This window comes from Perognathus longimembris, chromosome 13, assembly GCF_023159225.1.
Source record: "Perognathus longimembris pacificus isolate PPM17 chromosome 13, ASM2315922v1, whole genome shotgun sequence".
NCBI classification, from domain to species: Eukaryota; Metazoa; Chordata; class Mammalia; order Rodentia; family Heteromyidae; genus Perognathus; species Perognathus longimembris.
In genome coordinates, this window is record NC_063173.1 from 23489735 (window position 1) to 23506346 (window position 16612).

The 16612-nt window shown below is 38.3% G+C and overlaps 1 protein-coding gene across 2 annotated transcripts in view; it reads right to left on the reverse strand.

Moving 5' to 3' along the window:
• Positions 1 to 16612, reverse strand: part of Pik3c2a (phosphatidylinositol-4-phosphate 3-kinase catalytic subunit type 2 alpha) — a 97777-nt gene that overhangs the window by 59500 nt on the left and 21665 nt on the right. For both annotated transcript variants that reach the window (XM_048360236.1, XM_048360235.1), the window contains exon 3: positions 4805 to 4908. In XM_048360236.1, coding sequence (XP_048216193.1) covers positions 4805 to 4908 — 104 coding nt within the window. The remainder of the gene's footprint in view (positions 1 to 4804; positions 4909 to 16612) is intronic.

Below are 16612 nucleotides of genomic sequence, written 5' to 3' on the forward strand. Positions count from 1 at the left end.
ATCTGAAAGCCCAGAAATGGGTGGTCAGCAGGATCTAAATCTGCACAGAGTTCCTTCCCAGCCTTCAGAACTGTGACAAGGAACTGTCTGTTTAAATACAGTCAGAGAGAGCTGGAAGGAAAGGGAAAGGAAAGAGGGAAAGGAGTGGGAAGGAAGGGGAAAGGAAAAAAGAGGAGGAAAGAGGAAGAGAGATCACATGCAATAAACTTGGCTTTGGAGGGGGAAAAAAATCTCACTTCTACTTTTCTAATTCACTTTCCTTTCTTAAAGCAAGTCCTTTCTTTCACACATATGAATGTGTATAATGCCCTTGAATTACTATTGTTATATCTATTTTACTCCCCAAAAGAAAAGGTGATTTTAAAAAAAAACCATTAGGCAGGGGGGTATGAGGGACAAGGTAACAAACAGTACAAGAAATGTATCCAATGCCTAACGTATGAAACTGTAACCTCTCTGTACATCAGTTTGATAATAAAAAATTGAAAAAAAATACCATTATCAATACCTGTGGAATAAATGCAAGACTCTGAGTTTAATCCCCAGTACAACATTTTTTGTTTTCTTTGTTGTTGGCTTTTTTTTGGGGGGGGGGGGCAGTCCTGGAGCTTGAACTCAGGGCTTAAGCACTGACTGTCCCTGGCTTCTTTTTGCTCAGGGTTAGTACTCTACCACTTAAGCCACAGAGCCCCTTCTGGCCTTTTCTATGTACATGGTGCTGAGGAATCGAACCCAGGGCTTCATGTGTATGAGGCAAGCACTCTACCACTAGGCCATATTCCCAGCCCCAACTTTGCTTTTTCACTCAAAGTTGTCAGTCTACTATATAAGCACAGCTCTAATTCCAGCTTTTTGCTGGTTAATTAGAGATAAAGAGTCTCACCGACTTTTCTGCCTGGGCTGGCTTCAAACTGTGTTCTTCAGATCTCAGTCTCCTGAGTAGCTAGTATTACAGGCATGAGCCACCAGTACCCAGCTAAAGCATATTATTTTTAAACTTAAACTTTTGTTTTTAACTAAGGTTCCATTTGCCTTTTATCCAAAGAAAACGTTTTGTTCATTTAGTTAATCTCCAAATAAGCTAAAGAGAGAATGAATTATTTTTGTATTTTTATTTCTATCACTCAAGTATGTTTGCAATGAATATTTATCAGAACTTGTAGAAGCAGAGGTTTTTGAAGCCAGGTTCTAAGAATTTTTGTTGTTCCTCTTTGCTTGCTTGTGGCAAATTTTACTTGAAGAATTAGTGGGCCTGTTTTTTTCAACATCATTATTTTTTCAATGTAAAAAAAGATATTTGTGCTATACGTGTTGTAGACACAGGATTTCACTGTACATATCCCAGACAGTCCTCTAACTTGTGGTCTTCCATTAAATCAGCTCTCTTATGGGTTTAGCCTAACACTTGAGCTATACCAATTCAGCTCTCCCTTTACTTTTCTTTTTTTGGCCAGTCCTGGGGCTTGGACTCAGTGCCTGAGCACTGTCCCTGGCTTCTTTTTGCTCAAGGCTAGCACTCTGCCACCTGAGCAACAGTGCCACCTCTGGCCTTTTCTATATGTGGTGCTGAGGAATCGAACCCAGGACTTCACATATAAGAGGCAAGCACTCTTGCCACTAGGCCATATTCCCAGCCCACCCTTTACTTTTTGAAATCTCCTAAGATGATCATTTAATCATCTTAATTCAGCTATGAAATTAATGTCAGGCTATTAGAATGGTATTTATTTTACAGTCAAGATTATTATGCAACAGAATGAAGAATTAGTGCCATATTGCAGGCTTTGGTTTTATCACTAACATTCACATTAGTATTTTTTATCAGTGAAATTAAAAGATTGGACTTGTGGGGCTGGGGATATGGCCTAGTGGCAAGAGTGCTTGCCTCCTATACATGAGGCCCTGGGTTCAATTCCCCAGCACCACATATACAGAAAATAGCCAGAGGGGGCGCTGTGGCTCAAGTGGCAGAGTGCTAGCCTTGAGCAAAAAGAAGCCAGGGCGGGCTGGGGATATAGCCTAGTGGCAAGAGTGCCTGCCTCGGATACACGAGGCCCTAGGTTCGATTCCCCAGCACCACATATACAGAAAACGGCCAGAAGCGGCGCTGTGGCTCAAGTGGCGGAGTGCTAGCCTTGAGCGGGAAGAAGCCAGGGACAGTGCTCAGGCCCTGAGTCCAAGGCCCAGAACTGGCCAAAAAAAAAAAAAAAAAAAAAAGAAGCCAGGGACAGTGCTCAGGCCCTGAGTCCAAGCCCCAGGACTGGCCAAAAAAATAAATTAAAAAAAAAAAAAAAAGATTGGACTTGTGATCTCAAAAGTTTCTTTCAACTTAAAAAAATTTTAATACTTTGATTTAGGTCCACTTCTCATCATTACTATTTTTTGTATATGTGTTTATTCCTTATTTTCTTTCCTTTCAAAACTTAATCGATACCGCTTGCTATAGATGATAGAGAGGAAAGTTCTTAAAAGAATGTTTAGTATTAGTAGTTTTTCTCTTTTGTGGTCCATAGGATAAAATACAAACTATATTCTATACCTTTCTATCTGAATAGCTTACTTACTGTTCCTCTCTCTCTCTCTCTCTCTCTCTCTCCCCCTCCCTCCCTCCCTCCTTCCTTTCCTCCCTCCCTCCCTCCCTCCCTATTTGCTGCAGTGCTTGAACTCAGGGCCTGGGCACTGTCCCTGATTTGAGCCACAGCTCCATTCAAGTTTTCTGGTGGTTAACTGGAGATAAGAGTCTCATGAAATTTCCAGCCCAGGTTGGCTTTGAACCATGATTCTCAGATCTCAACCTCCTGGGAAGCTAGGATCAGACACTGAGCCACCAGTGCCTGGTTTTCCAGTCTATTGATATATAATTTAGATGTAATATTTATACCTTTATCAAGTATTTTTTAAATTTTTTATTACTACAGAATAATTTATTGTACAGTTAATTGGTTTTATTATAACCATTTTATATGTATTCCCATACAATAGTATATTAGAAAACTATGTAAAAATATGAGATTAATTCTAAACCATTAAAAGTAAAAAGATTGGGCTGGGGATATAGCCTAGTGGCAAGAGTGCCTGCCTCGGATACACGAGGCCCTAGGTTCGATTCCCCAGCACCACATATACAGAAAACGGCCAGAAGCGGCGCTGTGGCTCAAGTGGCAGAGTGCTAGCCTTGAGCGGGAAGAAGCCAGGGACAGTGCTCAGGCCCTGAGTCCAAGGCCCAGGACTGGCCAAAAAAAAAAAAAAAAGTAAAAAGATTATTCCTAAGTCATTAACCAAAATGATGTATTTACTCAAAAATGAACTGGAGACCTCTAACCCTACTTAAAAACAGACCACACTAGAGAAAACAGTGAATTCAGAATAAATCTCTCAATGATGATCATCTTTCCTTGCTTTAGATGGTGTATTTCATTAACTTTCACTCTTCTGCTATAGGATTTTTCTATCTGGTTGAGAAGATTAATTTTTCTGATCTCTTAGAAAGACCACTAGAATATGTCTAAACTGATCATGGTGGCATACACCAATCTAGGCTACATAGAAAGGCTCTTTGTCACAAAAATACAAAAACAAAAAAAGTTTAAGCTTAGTAGCCATGTTCTCTGTCTTCAAAAGCTCCATTCACAGTAGAACAAAATTAAACTAACTTCTAAGAAGAGAAAGGAAAGGGAGTGAGGAAAGAGAACCTGAAGAGAAAATGCTGACATAATATGCAGATTCTTTGATGGTACTGTTATTGAATTCTGTCCTATCATTCTACTTTCTGCTAGGTGGTCTGGGAACCCACAGATGACTCTGATTTAAGATAGGTCAAGATGGGGTTCTAGAACTTGTAACGTAAGTCTAATACAGTGTGATAAAGGAATTAGAACAAAGTTGACCGGAGACAAAAAAGACCTGGCTCTGTCCTGATTAGCAGAGAAAAATATTGTTATATTACTTCTCTGAGTTTTAGTTTTCTCATCTATAAAGAATATCATATTGTACCTTGCATTAGTGGCTCAAATTTTTAGGTGTACCCACTTAAGGGCTGAGATCTAGAGGATCACACTCAAAGACAGTGGGGAGGGAATGTCTGAGAGATCCCATCTCCAAAATAATCAGCAAAAGGCTGGGTTGGAGGTATGGCTCACCTGGCAAGCACAGCAAACAAACCTGAGGCCTTGACTTCAAGCATCAGTATTTGGTGGGAGAGAGGAGAAGCAAAAGAATATTACATTGAAAGTACATATGGGATGCAGAAAGTACTTGAAAAAATTGTGTATTTCTAACCTTCAGAAAATATATTTGCTACACACTGCCCTACTATGTAACTGTACCCCTTGTGCACAACACCTTGTCAAAAATTTTTGTTTAATTAATAAATTTTAAAAAAAGAAAATATATTTGCACTTGTAATCTTGCCTGCTAGAACATCATCTCTTAAATATAAGTAATATAGTACTTTGAATATTAGAATATTTCAGAGAAAATTATGTCTCTTTAAAAATAAAAGTAGGCATTTTCTAACTGTACTGGAACTTACATGTAAGACACATTTTATCTGGTTAATAAGAGGATTCGAAATCTATCCCTAACTTCAATTTTTTTCTTCTAAATACTCAGAAATCTAACAGGTAAAGATACAGATTTATCTGGAGTTTATGGTAATGTTAATTATCAATTAACTCAAAACTTTAACCACATGAAGAAAAGCATTAAAAATTTAGAGTTATTAACACTAATCCAGTTCTCAAATTATCTTTTCAGTAAGCAGTAAATTTAAAGAATCTGCAACTTATAAAGGAAAGTTCCTTACTTTGTAATGGATTGACAAAAAGCTGCCACCTCCTCATTCTGTACTTCAAGTTCTTGTAGGAGAGAACTTCCAGCTGGCAAACTATTGGTCCCATTTGGGTCTTTCTGTAATTAAAAAAGTTTGTATTTTAAAAATGAAAGATCTCCAAACTAGCGTAACACAATTTAGTTTAATGAAAATATTACAGTTGTAGCTACTTTTGTGGGGTATCATTGGAAAGGAGGTAGGCAAAACGAGTTAATGCGGTCAGTCACAAAGTTCATACATAAATTAGAAAAATAATACCTGCTGGAATTGTTTTAGAAGTATAGGGACAGGTAACAGAGTGTGATAGAGGGAGTACGTTTGAACTGGATACACCATATGCTTGTATGGAAATGTCACAATGAAACCTCTATTATAAAACTAATGCATGCCAAAAAAAATCAGGAAAAACAAAACAACAGTCTGGCACACAGTTTTTTTGTATGTGTGTGCTGGTACTGTAGCTTGAAATCAGGTTCTTATCACTCTCATTTGGCCTTTTCTGCTCAAGGCTGGCACTCTAAACTTAAGCCACATCTCAACTTCCAGCTTTTTGCTGGTTAACTGAAGAGTCTCAAGTACTTTTCTGCCAGAGCTGGCTTAATACTTAGAATTCAGCCTCCTGAGTAGCTAGAACTACAGGTGTGAACTACCAGTGCCTGGCTTAGAACAACAGAGCTAAAATAAATCTGTTCTGCTCCAGGAGCCTGAACTCTGGGCCTAGGCACTGACCTTGAGCTTTTCTGAGGCACTCCTGAGCCACTTCCATCTTTTTGTTAGCTGGAAATAATAGTCACATGAACTTTCCTAGTCAGGCGAGGCTGTGATTCTCAGATCTGAGCCTCCTGAGTAGCAAGGAACAGACATGAACCACTGATTCCTAGCTAAATAAAGTTTAAAATAATGGATTTCTATCTTTCTAAAAGTAATACCAAATAAGCCATATTTTAAAGTTTATTGGTTTTGCTTGCTCAAAATTAGAAAGAACGTCATATTGGCCAGTAAGAATGGAATACTGAAGATCTTCCATTCAAGTATTCCTGAAATGAATGTTTCAGTAAATTAACAGCTGAACGAAATGAAAAGAATACCTATTGTTTTCTGTTTTTGTCAGTCGTGGGGCTTGAACTCTGGGCCTGGGCACTGTCCCTGAGCTCTTCAGCTCAAAGCTAGCACTCTACCAATTGAGCCACAGTGCCACTTCTTGTTTTCTGAGTGGCTTATTGGAGATAAGAGTCTTTCCTGCCCAAGCTGGCTTTGAACCAGGATCCTCAGGTCTCAGCCTCCTGAGTAGCTGGGATTACAGGTGTAAGCCACTAGCGGCTACCGACTATTTAAAAAGATCAAGTCTGGGCTGGGAATAAGGCCTAGTGGCAAGAGTGCTTGCTTTGCATGCATGAAGCCCTGGGTTCCACATATATAGAAAATGGCCAGAAGTGGCACTGTGGCTCAAGTGGCAGAGTGCTAGCCTTGAGCAAAAAGAAGCCAGGGACAGTGCTCAGGCCTTGAGTCCAAGGCCCAGGACTGGCAAAAAAAAAAGAAAGATCAAGTCCATGTGGGCCTCTCCTCTAAGTTAAGAGTTCTACATATTTAAGTTCGACACCCCCTCCTCCAATTTCAAGAAAACAGCTGTATGTTAGGTGTGGGCAGTCATATATTCCATCTTAAAAACTTATATAAACATCCTGATATTTGCTCAAAAGTTAAATATAGTCCAGGTGTGGTGGCACAGGCCTGTAAATCCAGCACTTGGGAGGCTGACGCAAAAAGACTGCAAGTTTGAGGCCACCCAACACTACTCATAGAGAGAATCTATCACACACACTCACACACACACACACACACACACAGAGTAAGAACACAGTGTATTCATTTTAGATTTCCATGAAATCAACTTACAAGAAAATTATTATTAAGCCAAAAATTTAGGGCAACTACTTAATTAGCTTTCTTCTTTTAAAAAGTGGCAGAGGGGTTGGGAATGTGGCTTAGTGGTAGAGTGCTTGCTTGCCTAGCATGCATGAAGCCATGGGTTCAATTCTCTAATAACCACATAATCAGAAAAAGCCAGAAGTGGCACTGTGGCTCAAGTGGTAGAGTGCTAACCTTGAGCAAAAGAAACTCAGGGACAGTGCCCAGGCGCTGAGTTCAAGCTCCAAGACTGGCACACATAAATAAACCAACTAACCCACAAACAAAAAAGTGGCAGAGTCCTTTCTGCTAAAATGTAATGTGCACATTTTGAAGGTGATTGGAAATACCAAAAGCTCTACAATATCACAACTAAAAATATCAGAGCTCCTGGGAAAAAAGAATTATGCTAAGTCAGATTCACATAATGAATGTAACTCTTGAGCCAAAGCCCTAATTAAAGCAAAAACAATTCCTTATAAAAAAAAAACTTATACACCTCTGTACATCACTTTAACAATAAATAAGTAGTTATTCAGAAAAAAATAAAAATACTTATACAGTTAAATGTCCACCTGCATTTGTACCTAACACTATATAGTCTTAAATATTTTAAACCCTAAAAGTCTTGGGCTCTTGCTTTATCACTGGCAATAGGAGTTCTCTGGGGCATTCATTTCTAGTCAAGATAGGCTACAATAATAATAGTATTAATCAAATGTAGAAATTTTCACTAATCCAACCAACAAACACAATGTTTTTAATTTAAATATATTTCTAAGTCACCATTCACTTTTTCACCTGCTGAGCATTGTAAAACGTGTGTCCATTCTTTTTTTTTTTGCCAGTCCTGGAGCCTGAGCACCGTCCCTGACTTCTTCTTGGTCAAGGCTGGCACTCTGCCACTTGAGCCACAGCGCCACTTCTGGCCATTTTCTATATATGTGGTGCTGAGGAATCGAACCTAGGGCTTCATGTATACGAGGCAAGCACTCTTGCCACTAGGCCATATTCCCAGCCCCGTGTGTCCATTCTTGAAGCCACTCATTTTCACTAAAAGAAGATGCATCCTTAGGGTTTCCAGACTTTTTCTTAACATCTTCCTATACTGATAAAGTGTTTTTCTTTCTTTCTTTTTTTTTTTGTCGGTTGTAGGGCTTGAACTCTGGGCCTGGGTGCTGTCCCTGAACTCTTCAGCTCAAGGCTAGCACTCTACCACTTTAGCCACAGTGCCACTTCCCATTTTCTGGTGGTTACTTAGAGATAACAGTCTTACAGACTTTCCTGTCTAGGCTGGTTATGAACCACAATCCTCAGATCTCAGCTTCCTGAATAGCTAGGACTACAGGTTTGAGCCACCCAGTGATAAATGTTTTATGGTGAGGGAGTTTGTTATTGATTGGTTCAAAATAATAATATGCTGGAAAAAGATGATGCTTGAACTAAACCTACTATACTGCCTACTACACTGATGTTAATCTAGAGTTAATAAAGACATATCAGTAAATCTGTGTTACAGAAAGCATGGTAAAATTGGGCACTGATGACTTTTGTCTATACCCCAAACTACATAGGAGGCTAATATCTCAGAATCATGGTTCCAAGTCAGCCCAAGCAGACAAATTCAAGAGACTTTTAATCTCCAATTGACCAAAAGCCAGTAGTGGAAGTATAACTCGAGCAGTAGAGCACCATCTTTAAGTGAAAAAGTTAAGGGAGAGAGAAGGTTCTGTCTCAGTACTGGCAAAAAAAAAAAAAAAAAGCATGGTAGCAAAATTTGACTATATTACCTTAAAGAACAAAACTTGCTATTTCCTTAATAAAAAAAAAAGTTCCCCCTAGTCTGCCACAGTCTACTCCAATCTTATTTCTCAGAACTTCCCATTTAATTTCTATGTTCCAGTTAGCTTGAATCATATCCTGTTTCTATAAAACACAAATGCAGCTTATCCTATCTCTTATCCTTTCTTGCTGCCTGAAAACTCTTCCTCTTAACTTCTCTCAAAATATGTGAAAAATCTATTAATTTTTTTAAAGATCCAATGAATGGCACTTCATTTATAACCTTAAATGCTTACTCAATATAAAGCAACTCTCTTCCTTCAATATTTATAAATGCTTAAGTCTGAAGCATAAACAGCGTATCATTGCATCTTGATTTATGTGGGTCTTGACATGAAAGCTCCTTGAGGAGAAGGATCAAATTTCGTATTTTTATAGAACTTCACATTCAGTTTAGAAGGCACTAAATCATTTAAAAATATGTACTGACTAATTCACTCTCTTGGAAGACAGGTTAAAAAAAATCACACGTAACCAATAAATCAAACATTTAAAGAATACAATGTATTATATATTTCCTTCAACAACACACATAGAGTGGCAGTACTTTTCATTAATAATTATTTAAAATAAGTTTTGTCTAATTATTAAAAAATATCTAGACTGGTGTTAATGGCTCATGCCTATAATCCTAACCATTTGGGAGACGTAGATCTGAGAATTGAGGTTTGAACATAGCCGGAGCAGACAAATCATCAAGACTTGTATCTCCAACTAACAAGCAAAAAGCCAGAAGCAAAGTTATGCCTCAAGTGATAGAGTGCCAGACTTGAGGAAAAAAGGTAAGGAAAAGATAGTACCCAGGCCTAAGTTGAAGCCCAAATATCAGCACAAAAAACCCAAAACATAGAACAATCAAAATAAAGGAAGGAGGAATGAAAACACAGAGGAGAAGCCCAAGATAACTTACGTAGGACTTCTGAAGAGAAGTTTCAAGAAAAAGATGCTGTAAGTTTTACAAAATTAGGCAAAAAACAAACAACAAAACCTGTAACAGCAAATATAATCATACGGTCGGTCATAAGATTGACAAGTAGCATTCATGTTACCAGAAACAAGTTTCCATAACATGGGGTGGGGGGGGGGGGAACGGGGGGACGGGACTGAAAAGACAGTAAGTACAAATTTCTCTTCAAAGAGACACTGGAGGCTAGACATGGTGGGGTATGCCTGCAATCCTAGTACTAGGGAATCTGACAGTAGGAGAATCAACATTTTAAGGTTAGCCTGGGCTACATAATGAAGACTCCATCTTAAAAACCTAGAGTAATGACTTTGGGGGAAAACAGGAACACCTGGGAAGAAATGTGCTGAAAGAGTTAGATTTTTTTTTTTTTTTTTTGGCCAGTCCTAGGCCGTGAACTCAGCCGAGCACTGTCCCTGGCTTCTTTTTTGCTCAAGGCTAGCACTCTGCCACTTGAGCCACAGCGCCACTTCTGGCCATTTTCTGTATATGTGGTGCTGAGGAATCGAACCCAGGGCCTCATGTATACAAGCAAGCACTCTTGCCACTAGGCCATATTCCCAGCCCCGAAGGAGTTAGATTTTAGGAAAAAAATAATTCTTCCATTCAAACCAAAAGGAGAAAATCTGAGGGGGGGGCAAATTAAGACAATATGTGGCATTGAACATAGTTGAGGGCATAGCTCAAGTGTTAGAGCACCTGTATAGTAGGTGTCATATCATGAGTTTAAACCTCAATACTGTAAAACAAACAACCACAAAAATCCATCTATCTGTACTTAAAAAAAAATAGTCTCAAGAATATTGGATGGGAAAACCTCATACCTACACAAGTTTTAAGCATATTGTAGTCTTTGCATGTTATTTTGCTGGAACTAAGCATGAAGTTTTTATTAATTGTAAAGTATTTCAGTTATTACTCAGAACAAAACTGGTTATTTCCATTTGAGTATTTTACCAGACTTCTGGGAGTTATTCAAACATACTCAACAATTAAAATCATTTTAAACTTTCCCTCCTCGTTAAAATAAATGATAAACAGCTACCAATGGTGTATAAATATTTGTAATACCAATACAACTACTTTTAGTAAACGACAATAGCCACTAAACTTTGCAAAACCATTTTGTTAGGAATTTTTTGTTGTTGGGTTTTGTTTCTTTGTATGTATGCTTTTGTGCCTGCCCTGCGGCTTGATCTCAGGGCCTGGATGTTCCTAAGCTTTTTGCTCAAGGATAGCACTCTACCACTTGAACCACAGCTCCTTCTGGCTTTTTGGTAGTTAACTGGAGACAAGAGTTGCATGGACTTTCCTGCTCAGGCTGGCTTCGAATCAAGATCCTCAGCCTTCTGAGTATCTAGAATGCCAGGTTGTGAGCCACCAGTGCCAGGCAGTTTTTAGGTTTCTGAGACAGGGTCTCATTACATAACTGGTCTAAACCTTTAAATTCTTCTGCTTCAGCCTCAAAAGTGCTGGCATAACAGGTATGCACCACTTCACCCAGCTAGCAATACCATCCTTATAATCTGATCTCATTACTAAATCTTGGAAATCTGCTCAGGTGACTAAAATCACAGCTATAAACTAAAAGTCTGATTTAAATGTGAATAACCAGAAGACAGTTTTAAATACTGTTTCTTTTGCAATTTTGATCACAAAATTTTGAACTGACATATTTAGATTATATTAACAAAACAAAAACACTGAGAAAATAGGAAGTAATCTTGCTGACTGAGTTCTTTTTGAGTTCTTACCACAAAGCAAATTTCTGACAGGAAATGGACAGTGAAGTACATAAAGTATAAAGAACAGGCACTGCAAAATTATTTACTAACAAAAATTATGAACTAAATAAGTAGGGATGAGTAGTGTGTGAAAAAAATTAAAAGCTCTAGTCCAGTTAATCAGGCCAGATTTCTAAAGTCAACATTAAACACCATTAATGTTCTCTTTATATCTCTCCCTTTTGGTTTATATAAACCAGATTTCTTGTAAACAAAATTAAATATTAGCATTCAAAGGGCTTAGAAGTTTTAATATAAACATTTTTTCCTTTGTAACTAGTATATAACAAATTTCTACTGAACATCTCTAATAACCTGCTTACAATCTAGTAGCATCCATTTTGAAATGGTTTAAGTTTTCATGCAGATTTAGCTATCAAACCTGACTGTATATTTTCTTCCCTAGTGGTCTTATAGTTTTGGGAACTTTTAACTTTATAGCTGTCACTAAACTGAATTTCTCAGTTCTCAGAAAATAAACATGATTTGCTTGCTTTTTAAGTTTTTCTACAAAATGTGTTTTAGCTTTCAAGATCAAGCACTTGGCTTGACAAAAACCTAGCGCAAACTATTACCTAAAGTACCAAAAATAAGTCAGGCCCCAGTGGCTCACACTTGTCATCCTAGCTACTCAGGAGGCTGAGATCTGAGGATCACAGTTCAAAGCCAGCCCGGGCAGGAAAGTCCATGAGACTCATCAGCAATTAACCACCAGAAAACCGGAAGTGGCACTGTGGCTCAAGTGGTATAGAGTGCTAGCCCTGAGGTGAAGAGCTCATGACAGCGTCCAGGCCCAGAGTTCAAGCCCCATGACGGACCAAAAAAAACACAAAATAATATATGTAATATATTTAATATATTAGAAATTTCAGTATATCAGTTTTCAGGTTATCCCACTATAAAAACTGATTTGAAAACCTATGCTGAAAATACAAAAACATGGCTGAGGAGATAGCAGTTTCCTAGCGTGTACAAGGCCTGGATTTGATCCCCAGAGAAACTATCCAAAATCCAAAACACACCCCAAAAGATTTACTCTTTTTTTTTGGGGGGGGGGCCAGTCCTGGGCCTTGGACTCAGGGCCTGAGCACTGTCCCTGGCTTCCCGCTCAAGGCTAGCACTCTGCCACTTGAGCCACAGCGCCGCTTCTGGCCATTTTCTGTATATGTGGTGCTGGGGAATCGATCCTAGGGCCTCGTGTATCCGAGGCAGGCACTTTTGCCACTAGGCTATATCCCCAGCCCAAGATTTACTCTTTAACATAGTAAATGTCCAAACTTTAAAGTAATAAAGAGACCTCATCAATTCTAACTATTTCATAGATGAAGAAACTCAAATCCAGAAAATGACTTACACAAAATTAATCTCTTCTTCAGGCAAAATGTTTTTTCAAAGGTTCTTTAAATGACATAACTTCCAGATCCTAAATATTACAATCTCTTCTGGAGAAACACTACAGCTTCCCAATGGCCCTTTTCAACATGTGGCACTTGAATATAATTACTAGCTCTGATTTTAACAAAATAGTGGAATAATTAACAATTATATGCCTCATCCCCTATGCTGCAGTTAGAGATTCCTTTTAAGACTAGGGCAGGTAGCCTGCCTAAGCTACTCCAATTCAGACAGTGTGTTATTAGTTAAGCAGGTGATAATTTAGCCCCAATTTCTAATTGGTCAGCTGACTCCTTATGCTATTTCTGTCTGCTTGACCCAGACTTTCATTAATGATTTACTTACTCTTTAATCCTTATGATATTTTAAGGAAAATCTCAGAACATGCTTCGACTAAAACTAATCCTGCCCAATAGCCTACTTAATTCCTAAAGTTTGAAAAAACAGCAGCTCTTTGTGTCAACCACGTAGACTGATTAACCAGATCTTGCTAGGAGAAAATGTTTATCTTTAAGGGAACTGTTATCATTACTCCTATAAGATAATCTGGGGAAATATCTCAAATAAGGAAAATATCAAGAATGTACTGTGACAAGTATTTAAAATGAGCAGGAGAGGATGTATGCAAGATGTATGTGGGTGTCACATCCCCACCCCCACCCAAAGGAAAGGGTGTGGAACACATGTGTTGAACTGGAAGTGACTAGTCCAAAGGGAGGCAACAGGGAAAGGAAGTTGAATTTTGCATAAAAGCATTAGCAACCAAAGCAATAGGTATCAGACTGAAAAGAATTGTTCCCAGGATACTCTATTTTTACTTTGCTATATCTGTCTTCTTCCAGCATTCCCAACTTCATAGCTCCTGTGGTATGAGAAGATCTTCATTTAATCAAGAGATCTAAAATTGCCAGTTTAAGAGAGTAGCAGACTGGCTGCACTCAAATCACTCAGGGCAAGTTTTAAAGAAATTGATTATCTTTGCCCTCAAATTCTAAGCTCTCTCCTCACCTCCACCTCAAATCTAAACTTCACAAGATACTGTGCATGTAACTAAGTTTAGAAAGATAATTTTTTGAACCATGTTTAAGTATCATTTAGGATAAGAAACTTATTATTTCACAAAAACATGGATACCAGGGGCTGGGGATATGGCCTAGTGGCAAGAGTGCTTGCCTTGTATACATGAGGCCCTGGGTTCGATTCCCCAGCACCACATATACAGAAAAAAATGGCCAGAAGTGGCGCTGTGGCTCAAGTGGCAGAGTGCTAGCCTTGAGCAAAAAGAAGCCAGGGACAGTGCTCAGGCCCTGAGTTCAAGGCCCAGGACTGGCCAAAAAAAAAACAAAACATGGATACCAGATCTTCTGACAGAAAGTTCTGTGGTCCTCTCTTTGGGTGGTAATTTGTTATTATAGAAATTCTCAAACACACATAAAATTAGAATAATACAATGAATACCCATGTATTTCATCTTCAACAATCATCACCATATAATGTCAGGCCTCATCCATAAACCTTTCATCACACTACATTTAATTTTATTAACATAGCAAGAAATTTTATTACATTTTATTTGCAAATAAATGAATACACATTTCTACAATTTAGGAGTTCACTTAACTAACTGCAATATATGTGTTATACCAGAATATCAACAATCATTCCTTCATTTCTTTAAATCTCAATTTTCTCAACTAAAGAAATAGGATGGGCTGGGTACTGGTGGCTCACACCTGTAATCCTAGCTACTCAAGAGGCTGAGACCTGAGGATCATGGTTCAAAGCCGACAAGAGCAATAAAGTCTCTCTGAGATTCTTATCTCCAATTATTTATGAAAAAGTCAGAAGTGGAGGTATGGCTCAAGTGGTGCAGCACCAGCTTTCAGTGAAAAAGACATGTGGGAGTGTGAAGTACTGAGTTTAAGTCCCAATACTGGCACAGTACACACACACACACACACACACACACACACACACACACACAGGACTGGATTGTACTGGCCTTGTAAGACTCTTATGAACTCTCAAATGTCAATACCTTTTTTTTTGCCAGTCCTGGGACTTGAACTCAGAGCCTGGGCACTGTCCCTGAACTTCTTTTACTCAAGGTTAGCTCGCTACCACTTGAGCCACAGCACCATTTCTGGCATTTTCTGTTTATATGGTGCTAAGAAATCAAACCCAGGGCTTCATGCATGCTAGGCAAGCACTCTACGGCTAAGCCACATTCCCAGTCCAGTAACTTTTCTTTAAAGAAAAACAGTTCAGTTTGAACACATACAACAGATAAAAATCATATATGCTCTTAACTTCTGAGTTTCAGTCTTAGTTTAGGTCTTTCTACATCCTATCTATACAGAAACTTCAATTTAAGACAATAATTGCACCTTAAGGGCTAGCAGTGATGGGGGATTATTAATGAGTACTAAATTATAGTTAGGTAAGAATAAGTTCTGGTGTTCCACTGCATAGTATAAATAATAATGTACTGTATATTTCAAAAAGTATTTTCAATGTTTTCACAGTAATAAACATTTGAGTTAATAATTATGTTTAACCTAGTTTAAATATATCACATATATAAATATATATATATATATATATATATGCATTACAACATCAAATGGCACCTGACAGGGTGGTACATAACCATAATCCTAGCACTCAAGGAGTAGAGGCAAAAGGATTCAACATTGTGGCCAGCCTGGGCTACACAGAAAATTCCAGGCCAGCTTGGGATACACAGCAAGGTACTGTTTTAAAGTATCCCATTCGCGAGAAAAGGCCATTATCATATGGTACCCCATAAATATGTGCAGTATTAATTGAAAAATAATTTTCTTTTAAAGTTAACTGTAGTGTACCTGGAATGGTAATCTCAGCTTTTCTGGGATGTTTCTATTAATGAATAAAGATTTCTCAAGGTTAGAACATTTATATTACCTTTGAGATAATCCATGTAAAATACCTGTAATAAATACATTGTAGAGTTGTGACTGCATGGATTTAATGTGGACCTTATTTTGGTGGCCTGGATACTCAGGGCCTCTATCTCTACCATTGTGTGTGGGGGGAGGGAGGAGTGGAGGGGAGTATTAATGGATCAGAAGCTTCTTTTTCTCTTTGATAGTTCAACTTCCCACAGTTCTAATGTCTCTAGGTTCTATGCAGCTGCCCTTCCCAAACAACTGTCAACAGCTGATGAGTCCTAACTACATGATAGGATACAGAATTGTTTTCTGTCATTTGTAACCTACCAAAAAAAAAAAAAGCCTACAGGAATGGGGGCAGGAACAGGACTCAAGGGCTCAAGTAGTAGAGCTCTTGCCTAGAAAGTACAAGCCCCTGAGTTCAAACCCTAGTAATGCCAGCAAAAAGAGAGAGAGAGAGAGAGAGAGAGAGAGAGAGAGAGAGAGAGACCTATAGGAATGAAGAGATACTTTTTCTCTTGGAATATTGATGCAAATGTGAATTCAGAGACCAAGTCCCTGTAGGATACAGGATCACAGGGATGAACACTTTCTACTTTTTAAATTGAATTAAAGTCACCATTTTAACTGTTTAAAAATGTGTAACTCAGTAGCTATCATTATATTCTTGATTTTGTACAACAACAACCACTACCTAGTTTCAGAGTGTTTTTATTACCTCAAAAAGAAATTCTGTAGCTATTATGCAACCCCCCTTCCCCTACACCCATTCAACACCTGGCAATACTAACCTGCTTCCTTTTTATATGTATTTGTCTTGTATGAAAATTTCATGCACTTGCTATCATTCAATACATTCTCTTTTGTCAAACCTCTTTGTGTCTGGTTTAACTCAGCATGTTTTCATGATTGGTTCATGAAATTGAGTGTTTCAGGAATTTGTTGCTTGTGAGTGAAT